Source organism: Euwallacea fornicatus, chromosome 4 (assembly GCF_040115645.1).
Source record: "Euwallacea fornicatus isolate EFF26 chromosome 4, ASM4011564v1, whole genome shotgun sequence".
Lineage (NCBI taxonomy): Eukaryota > Metazoa > Arthropoda > Insecta > Coleoptera > Curculionidae > Euwallacea > Euwallacea fornicatus.
Window position 1 is genome coordinate 1,465,263 of NC_089544.1, and position 10,220 is coordinate 1,475,482.

General features: G+C 37.1%; 2 protein-coding genes across 7 annotated transcripts in view; one reads left to right on the forward strand and one right to left on the reverse strand.

Moving 5' to 3' along the window:
• Positions 1-6,636, forward strand: part of bif (bifocal) — a 25,722-nt gene extending 19,086 nt beyond the window's left edge. For all 4 annotated transcript variants that reach the window (XM_066281296.1, XM_066281297.1, XM_066281294.1 and 1 more), the window contains 2 exons: positions 4,462-4,597; positions 5,054-6,636. In XM_066281296.1, coding sequence (XP_066137393.1) covers positions 4,462-4,597; positions 5,054-5,250 — 333 coding nt within the window. In that variant the 3' untranslated portion in view covers positions 5,251-6,636. The remainder of the gene's footprint in view (positions 1-4,461; positions 4,598-5,053) is intronic.
• On the reverse strand, positions 6,626-9,942 carry LOC136338686 (recQ-mediated genome instability protein 1-like). 3 transcript variants are annotated; one of them, XM_066281317.1, is made up of 7 exons: positions 9,926-9,942; positions 9,167-9,370; positions 8,827-9,017; positions 8,473-8,637; positions 8,288-8,417; positions 6,971-8,055; positions 6,626-6,904 (listed from the first exon to the last, which is right to left on the reverse strand). In XM_066281317.1, the coding sequence occupies exons 2-7, from the start codon at positions 9,330-9,332 to the stop codon at positions 6,797-6,799; spliced, it is 1,845 nt and encodes a 614-aa protein (XP_066137414.1). In that variant the 5' UTR covers positions 9,333-9,370; positions 9,926-9,942; the 3' UTR covers positions 6,626-6,796. The 3 variants fall into 3 exon arrangements, with proteins under 3 accessions (XP_066137414.1, XP_066137413.1, XP_066137412.1); XM_066281316.1 differs by lacking the exon at positions 9,926-9,942 and adding an exon at positions 9,449-9,490; XM_066281315.1 differs by lacking the exon at positions 9,926-9,942 and having other exon boundaries at positions 9,167-9,477.
• Positions 9,943-10,220: the final 278 nt, after the last annotated feature.

The window sequence follows — 10,220 nt, forward strand, 5'->3', positions numbered from 1 at the left end:
AAGGAAAAATGTAAATTGCAAATTCTTGGTGATAAGGCGACAAATTAAAACGTATCGAACATGAAGAAATATGTTTTTCTGCAACAACCGTGGAAGTGAGTCCGGGTACCACACTTGACGGCCGCACATGAACCAAACGAACACAAACAAGTCGCAGGCCGGAAAAACGCCCCGTACGGCTGTTTATTTTTAGATTTCCTCCCATATGAAACTAATCTTGAGCTCAGGAAAAATAATGGGTGCATCTCGTAGAAACCTCGCATTCTCCACCTTTGATGCTTACATCGACGGCCGAGAATGTGTTGCTTCTTCCACCAGACGCAATGTGCTGTTGTACGAGTACTGAGGCTGAGAAATGAGGCTTTTTATCATCAGCCAAAAGTTAAAGAGTTTCTGGCCTTCTTGGAGGAGATCCACTATTCGCCCACCCAACACAGCCCAGAAGGTTCCTTCACCTACACTGAGCGAATCGTACATTGGGGTTTCCCTTTTAGCACGACCTCAAACTGCTAAGCAACACCTTTACGTAAGATTTTTTCCAAAAATCTCGAAAACAGCCGTATTTTACACGTGTGAAAAAAAGCAAAAATTTTGTAACAGGTGGACCGGACGCAATGGACCGATAAGGTGGCCCGCGAGGTGACCAGACCTGAATCTATGTGATTTTTTTTTGGGTTATAAGAAAACTTTGGGGTTTCCGATTGGAATTAAAACAGTGGCAGAGCTGCGCTGAGGGATACAAGACGCTACAGGAATAATTCACGGAAAAAGACCAACAGCATGTATCCGTTTTCTCACAAGATGCATAATACATATTGAACATGGCACATCCTTCGTAGCCATGGCAGTTGAAATCGCTGAACAAATATTAGACTGCTTTAGCAATATATTAGCATTAGTGTCTCGATAAGCAGTCAGTTGGCGCACACATTCGGCCAAAATGTGCTATTCCGTAACACATTTCAAGTACCACACAATGGACCGACCATTTAAGAACATAAGGAAGCCCGTTTAAAAAACTTAAGTCGCCAATAAATACACTTATATGGTTCATCGATGGGTGTTATGTAGTTTAAGTAATTATAAGGAAGAACCATATGTGTACTGTGCGGTAAAAGGCCTGACTGTATTTGAAAGTTGTCTATCGACTGGTTTTTCGGTTGACTGATTACATATTATATTATAGTTCTCCTGTCCTCCGATGTATTATATTATAGTTAGAGTTCTCCTGGTGAAGGTCATTACTCTGGGTTTATTCACCTATGGATTGATTGAGACCTTGTACTCATCAAGTAATTATATGCGTGCGCAAAGACCAATGCAAAAGAAAACCAGTTGCAGAGCGGAAAACGCGCATTAATAGGGCTTATAATGGCCTGCAGAGATATTTATGTACACTGTAATTGCACCCAATTGGATATTAACAAAAGGACTTAATTATTGCTCTGTGTTAACTGCTGTATCTTTATATTCAACTTCCACAGAGGCGTTATTAAGTAATTTCTCTGCCTCACGTCCAGGTGAACGTCGATACCAAGGAACCATTAAGAAGTGTGGAATTGTGCCAGTTTTTCTTTTGATAACGGTCGAGAGTACGGTAAACCCATTCCGAAGAATAGGTCACGAAGAACTAATGCGTCACATGCATTAGATTGATGATTTTCCGTCTGATATTGGGAAAAATCGATGTCTCGCTAGAGACTCGATAACGCCACGTGTGCAAACATTGAACTGTTACATACAGTGAGTCACTTTAATATACGGACACCGCGACATTTCATTTTGCGACCGTCGTAATGTCGCTCAAATTGCAAATGAAATCATGGGAAATGATATATTTTATTAAAATATGTGTTCGATTGACGTGTAACTCAATTTTTAATTAAAAAAAAAATATTTAATTTCTAACAAAATAAAAATAAAATTAGTTGAATATTTTTGGTTAGTCCAACATTGGGACGCCTCTGGTTTTTGTTAATTACCGCGCGCCGTTAAACAATTGATTTTCTTAGTTGATATTTTGTTGGATAGCCGTTGTTATCTACAACGGCCCGTAAAAGTTCAGGCATATTGCAGGTAATTTGAAAAAAATCCGTTTGAAAACGGCCCCATTCTCGTTTTAATCGTTGTTTTAACGTTTCCTTTGGAGATGTTTCAGTTTTCCTCATTTGCCGGTCTAATTCGTCCCACAGGTGCTCGGTGGGATCGAGGTCCAGTGATTGGGGTGGTGGTTGTAGTACTTCAGGGCAATTGCAAAGTCCTGAAGTAATTCGTAATGTAGGTTCCAGAGGGGGGGGGGGGGGGGGTAGGAGCTCCACGATGGGGCGAATCCCACATAGCCGCTGCCGACATGACATCAGGCAGCGGTACCTACGAAGGTTTTTTTCCCTATATATATATACATATGAAAAGGGCAACTGCAAAGTAAATGCTCCTGCGCCAAACCTGACTTGTGTTTGGGATCGTAATCTTGGCAGAATTTTAAATTATCTGAAATTCCCATTTTCTCGGCACTTCAACAGAAATTATTTTCTTTAACATTTAAATAAAAATGTTTGTCCATTATAAAATCCATAAGAACAAGTTCGCCTGCTCCAAATGTGGAAATACACCCCACACCCTTGCAAGAACGCTTCCATTACCATGTTTAACAGTAGGTTTAACATTATTTATTTTAAATTCTTCACCATCCTTAGGCCATCGGCCCCAAAAATCTTGCATTTACTCCCACCACTAAAAATGACGTCACTCCACCAAGTATCGTGCTTGAAACTAAACTCTTTTGCACAATTCAATCTTCTTCTTCGGTTGGCTTCACTAAAGAATGGTTTTTTTCGCAGTAACTCTTCCATTATATCCATTTCCTTTTAATGCTCGGCGTATTGTTGGAGGAAGGACTTGTTTCCCAGTGTCCCTGAAGAGTTCATCGGCTAATTTTGGTGCGCTCGCTGCAGGATTATTTTCAATTTTCCGAAGGATGGTTCTCTCATCACGCTCATGCAATTTCCTCGATCGATCCTTGTGGGGGTATACACTCGATACGATCCTCTTGTGCAAATCGTCAAATGATATCTGCCACTGTACTCTTGATTAGATTACATAACTCGGCGATTTTTCTGGAAGATTTTCCACTGGCACTATGGAAAATCACAAGTTGCCTTATATCGAAACTGGTATTCCCTTTGCGGGTCATTGTACCTATTAATAGTGCGATGACTTAAATTTAACTGAAATGATTTTTTCATCATCGCCCGAGTTTGTATGCATATATCAAAACAACATTCCAATGAAATTCCAGAGCACAAAAAAAACATTTTATACACTGCCCGAACGTTGAAGTAGCCCAGAATTTACGCTCACTTTTATTTAAATTTTATTATTTGTTGGAAATTTTCCCTTTTTTTACATTGAAAATCACGCGGCTGTCAACGGAACGCATATTTTATGAATTGCATTATTTCGCATCGCATTAATTGCGATTTAGATAAAACTACCGACAATAAAATGAAAACATTTCGGTGCCCGAATATTAAAGTCACTCGGTGTATGTACTTTTATTTAGCCACCGGATGAAGCTATAAAGCCCCGAAAACTTCTGTTTGCGTCTACTCATCGCTCCCGCGTGTGTCCAATGCGTACAGAGTGGTCGTTTCAACATGGCACCCTCGGTAGGACAGTGCGAACTACCGACGGGGGGATATAAACGAAAATTATGTTCGATGCTCAATCTCCTTTAATCGGTGATTTGGACCGTTTTAATCAAATCCAATACCCAGTGAGCAAACCGCAATATTGCGATTCTGCAGAGGAATTTTCTTCGCAGAACGACCGCGTCGTTAGGATGTTATATAAAGCGCGACGCTAATGGTTCGTAAACAAAAAGGCTCAGCTTATTACCCAAATGGAAAATTACAGAATTTCACCGCAACTATTTTTTTCTTTATTGCATTGCCAGTTTACGGTATTCTTTTTCGTAATTACTTCGAGGCAATATTATGGTCGGGGGAATAATTATTGGTTTTAGAAATAAGGCGAGTTTAAGAAATTTTTTTGTGCAGTTCACTGAGCATGCGAAAAGCATTAAATCGCGAATCAGTTTTGACGTGCTGTACGAGAGAGGATTTAAAAAAAAAATACATATTTACAATTTGATGCGTCAGTTCCGTAAATAATAATTGTTTTTGCGGAGATAAAAATATCGCAATAAGGCGCTGATAAAACTCCCCTGATGATAATTTAAGCAACAAAGCTCATTGAAGGTCGAAAGGTGTTATTCGTCATATCCCAATGTGGAAAGTAACTTGCATTAAGTGCACCGCACTGTATCACACGAAATACCCACATTCATAACTAGCTCCCCTTTTCATCTCCCATTTGCTTAACTTGACTTTTTTTTTTTTTTAAGTAACCGTGCATGCCCTTCTCACCTCGAAATTAATCGATTAAATTTGTTCTTTTCAGTTAAAAATATCGTTTTTGGATGGGATTCCGGATATATATGAGTATCCATCGGAGTTATCCCTTCTTTTGGAAGAGACGCCAGTTCAGACGTTAACGGGCACTGCTCAAGTTGGCCATACAGTTCCAGCCCTTTCTGGTAAGTTTCCATGCGAAAAAATCCGAAACATTTTAAAAGTTTTTGGTACGAACCTTCCCCAGTCAAAACAATTGTTAAATTAAGTAATTGAAGAAAATAATTTGGAAAACAACTTTTGTTAACAATTTGGGGAGGGATTTTTAGGTCGAAACGTTATCGAACGTGTTCATGCGATGATTTTCGAGGTAAACCACTGAAAATATGGCTCGAAGCCAGACGCCTTTACTGAACGTCAAAAGGACAACTTTTACCAAATTTAAAGGACCTTGCAATTATCATTGTTGCAGGGCCGCATTAGTGTCCACCCGTTCAAAACATCCAGTAGAACTAGAGACGCTCCTACGTCTCCCGGTATAAAATTCGTTATTCAAAATCTACGTGAAATTACACGTTTTCTCCTTGTGTGAACTTCTGCGCTTTGAAGTACGATATAAAGCAAACCAATCTTCTTTCTAGGTTCATCTCTTGCAACCTACACCCCAAAAACCACAGAAGACTTTCAATTAGGAGTTTCGAAAAGTTTTCAAGACATTCCGGTAAGCATTCCTAAGTCTGAAGTACAGGCGAAAGAAACGGAAGCAGACGTAGTATTGGAAGAAATCGAGAAGCCGGTCCTGTTCAGTTCGGGTAGTACAAGTGATATACTTTTCTGAAAGACTGTTTTTGCTTTTCTACACAGGGTGTTTTTTTAAAAGTGCGGCTCGAATTCAAGGGGATAACATATACCCGGAATCGCTACATTTCCTAAATTTAGGGTGTTAAAGTTGTTTTCTTCCGCTTTTCTAAAGGTGCTTAGTGCGATTTAGTTAAAATGTTCGCCGTTTACTAACAATATATTTCCTGGATATATCAGACTTCATCCAAGTATTTCCAGGAGAGCAATAACGGTCAGTGGATTTTTGCATTGCTTATAATTAATTCGAGTAGTGCAAGTATCAATGCAACTTTTCTGTCCCTTGATGTTTTTGATATCTTGTTTCGTTTTCGGTATTAAAATTAAAATTCAAGCTCTTGCACCCCTCTCAACAAACTTAATTAAAAAAAAAATTAAATTAATGAAATTTAACGCTACAAAGCTATAAAAGTGCGTTAAAATTGCTACCACCGACTGGAATACACGAACCTATTATTAAATAACTGCTCAAGTGTTACGAGAACACCGGAACTGTTTTTTAACACCTTTTGTGAAAGGAAATTATTGGAAAAGTGCAAAGTATTATTTGGTGAAAACATTCCTTGCAGTTATCCAATATCATCAAATCGCTCATTTAATACATTCCTCTAAGTGTTTCTTCATTCCCTGTAAAATTTCAATTTGCAGTGTTGATTATAATTAATACATCACCAATATTGCATATCACAGCATTTCTATCCAGTGCTGGTATTTTGATAAAAATCGGATATTTTTATTAAGAATAGAAAATTAACTTTTATATCTTTTTTGGTAAATTTACTCCACTTTTAGCATTTTAAACGTGGAATATTTAAGTTTCGCAGCCATAAACTTGTCAATGCGATAGATTTTGTTATTTAACCAATTTTTCTATTAAGTTTCTGGTTTTTCCCTTTTTTTCTAGTCTTTTGCTCATTTCAGCTGCGTCTCCCTAGATGATTTTAGCATCAGATCATAAGTTCCAATTGAAAAACAAACTTTAGATCTGGACTTTGCACAATTCAGTGTCAGACATGATTTTTTTCAATTACATCGTTCCTAAAGTATATTTTGATGCATTCCTTATAGGTGACATTTCTATTACAAAGTACATTATATTATTAAATAAATATTGCACGCAAATGTGTCCTGTAGGTCAGCATAGCTTTAGCGTCTCAATGCGCGTAAAATAAAGGACATGCAGGGCAAATAATCGAGGATTAATGTTAGCGTTTTATACGTTTAAACGTTCCATGTAATTAATGTATGGATTGAAAAATGGCTCATTGTGTGTGAAACATTTGTGTATCAGTGAAAGAAAGCTTGTATTTTATTTGTAACGCTAGGTATACTTCATTTTTAGAAATATACACACGTTTATTTATTATTCATTTCGTTTAATTTTGTCTTTAAAAGAGATTACTAGTATTTAAACAATGAGATGTTTCTAAATAATACTTTTATGAGATTCTAGAATATTCACAATGGCTTAATGCAAGCATTGTGAGCGATTGTGCTGTTAGAACTCGCCTTATGTACTAAAGCATCTACATATCAACGACGCTTACGACAACGGGGTGTTTTTCTCCTTTGGTAACCTGCACCTCTATCACGTTGTCCAGAGCAACTAATTTGCTGTGAATATTTCTGAGAACCTGGAAAATAAAGAAAAACACAAATGTTTTTCCAAGATTTTCGTTTTGCTTAGCAAGTTGACTAACCCGAAAAAGCTCGTCCTTAACACTAGTTTCAGAGTTTAGGGACAATTTTCTCAAGTGTTCCAGCCGCTCCGCGGAACTTTCAGCGAATTTTTCAACAATCCTCGGATGAACTTGGACGATTAACTCTCCAGAAGCGTCCGTCACAGATATAGTCAGGTAATACTTACCGTCGACTGTGCTCAACTTGTCTTGAACACATTTAAATTTGGCCTTTAACTTAAATTTCCCCTTGCCGATGTCCGGAATTAGATTTTTCAGTTTTTCAATCTTCATAATGTTAACCCTTGGAAGTTCTTGCATGTTTTTGTTATTTGAGGAATTCACACCCAACGATACACATCCAGTTTTTTTAAGAGATTCATTGAATAAGTCTAACGGGACACGATCTTGCGGCTTTTTGCTCGAATGTATGTGAATATCGAATGGATCTTGGTTATCGCCAACATGAACGTTCGTTGTAGAGCAGCTGGGAGATCCTTTGCTTGCAAAATTTAGTTTGCTCTGGGCTAGTTTTTTAGACGGCCTGGATTTTAATTTCAATTCCGGGCTTTTCAACCTCTCTTTAAAATCCCTCACTACTTGGGTGCTGCATGGTAAATTCGCCATTTCGTCATCAATGTGGTCCAAATGCGAATCTATATCGATATTGTCGAAACTATCGTCTAATATGATCACTTCATTCTTGGGATCTTTGGAAGAGTTCGATACAACGTTTTGAAGCCCGTTTACCTTAATTTGCTTCTCTCTTGCATCTAATTGATCTAAGTGCTGATTGAGCAAATCGTCGTCCATTTCATGTTCCTCGAACAAATCTGGAGATCCACAACTGCGGGAGTTACCTTTTACAGAAATATTATTTTTAAAATGAGTCACGGAAGATTCCTCAAAGTCCTCTTCAAGTTCTCTCAAAAGCTCATCGTCGATCTCGAATTCTTGATGAATTGCTGACTGTTGCTGCCGATTTCTGTTATGATTCGGAAGAGGATTTGGGTTTCGAGGTCGGTTCATACTGCCATTCAGAGGGGGATTTTGGGGCGCCGGACGATGTTGATTGAGGTTTTTATTTAATTCACTTTCAGTTTGGACTGTAATGCAGCAAAATGCAATAATTAATGATGTTTTGTTACGGAAAATTTATAAAATTAAATGTGGGGTCGTCACATCTAATATTGAAATTTGCGAGCAGACCGAGTACGAAGTGGAAAAAAATGAAATTTAAGGCGTAAACAAGAGGAAAACTACTCAGAAAAATACAATTATGTTAAAAAGGAGCACAAATCAGGTAAAAATACTGGAGACTTCTGACAGGCATCTTACCATCTGGAACCTCCAACATTTTTTCATCAAAGGCATGTGGCGCGGGATTTTCGGGCAACCCTAGTGCTCTGGCAAGCACGTTTTCAGCAGCTTTCGAAATAATTATATCATCAACAGATCCACCTAAATTCTACAAAGCAACTACTTACAAATATAACACAGATTTTTAATGGTTTAATGCACACCTTTATGTTGTTTGGCTCTAGCATTAATCTACCATTTCTTATCACTACTGGACCAGTGATTTTAAACTTTGTGCCTGGTAATAAATTAATACTTAGACATTCAATTGGCTTAAATTCCATTGCCTCCACTTCTTGAACACCATCAGTAAGAGTCAATTGTAATACCTATGAGAATCTAAGTGACAGTTAGATGAACGTAATGTAAAAAGAGTGGAAATATAAGATGCAGGAAGAAAAACTAATAATTAAATTTGAAAAATAAAATTGGAATGTTGAGCTGCATCCCTTACACTAAATAAAATTTCTTAGTTTATATATTGATTTATTTCATTTGAGTATTACTAAAATTCTCACTCTTTTCCCAAAATCCTTCTCTATGTCAGTATTCTTTGCAACATTATTTCTAATTCTTTGTAACTGCCACAACTTTGGCTTTGAAATATCTATTATTTGCATTAGCTGCAGGTAATAAATGCCTGTTAAGCTGTGCTTCTTTTTAGAAGACATGCCTAAGGGCAAACACGTTATTTCCACCTCTCTCAGATCTAAAAAAGATAATTTAATCACGTAATTCTTCATAAACAGTACAACTTCTTGAGTAACTTCTATTCCCTACAAGTGTTAGAGAATTTTTTGGAAGACAGTAAATGAAACTCCTTAATATTAGCAAAACAAAATATGCACTGGACATTACCTAACACCAACCACTGTTCATAAACCATATTTTGTAGATGTTGTAAAGTGTAATTTGGTGGTAAATCATTTTTACACCAATCTATACAGCTTTCTAGCCATTCCATAGAGAGAGGAATTTGGAAATTATCAAACATTCGTTTAATTTGGTCTACTTCGGATGGCATGGTCTGCCTTGCACTGTATCATATACAATGGATTTTCGCTTAAAAATTAAGCAAATTAATAAGGTAATTGCAATTTAATTTAATATCTATAACATTTTTACTTTATTTTTATTTACTTTTTCGGAATTTGAGGTTAGATTGGCAACTCATACTTTAATCTAAAACTACGAATAAACAGAGAGAGAGAGAGAGAGAGAGAGAAAGAGAGAGGAAACATTTAAAAAAGTGCATATGCACTCACACCTATAGCATTGCACGCATTCGATTGCCAAGAGTGCAACAAGCGACGTTGCCATTGTTACCGATTGCAAAATAGGGTGCAGGTATCTTGGACAAAATAATGCCACTAATTCCGAAAATGTGAACTGTGGAGATTCCGCAATATTGAAGACAGCCCTACATGTGGTTAGGTATGTCAAGAACGACATGATAAAAGATCGCAATTAAATAGCAAAGCTGCAAAGCGGGTTGAATTTTCGCAAAAAAAAGGACACGCATATATCATTGCATAATATATTTTTTATCGATGTTGCTCAACCGAGTTCGTTAAGAGTAAGGTGACAAATTGAGTTATTAAAGGCTTTCATAAATACCTTTAATGTCGCCTTCTACTTTAATAGCCTCCTTATATATCAAAAGAATTCTTTGAACAATTTCTATGGTTCAAATTATTCCGTTATAACAATCATGTAAACATCCGTCAAAATTATGGCGTCTGGAACATGGCTGTGTTGATATGTGACATCACTTTTTGACGTCACACGCACCAACATATAAATTTTAAATGTATGAGTCTCAAATAAATCTACAGCTTATTAAACGAAAAGTGGAGATCGTTTAATTGATATTATAATTATTAATTTTCCACATACTTGAAAAGCGACAGAA

Excerpts from the sequence above, each read along its gene's own strand:
- LOC136338686 (XM_066281317.1), bottom strand. The coding sequence starts at position 9,332 with ATGCCATCCGAAGTAGACCAAATTAAACGAATGTTTGATAATTTCCAA. Across the intron at positions 8,638-8,826 it reads AGAAGGATTTTGGGAAAAGA|GTATTACAATTGACTCTTAC; the intron begins GTGAGAATTTTA and ends AGATTCTCATAG. Across the intron at positions 6,905-6,970 it reads TTAAGGACGAGCTTTTTCGG|GTTCTCAGAAATATTCACAG; the intron begins GTTAGTCAACTT and ends TTTATTTTCCAG.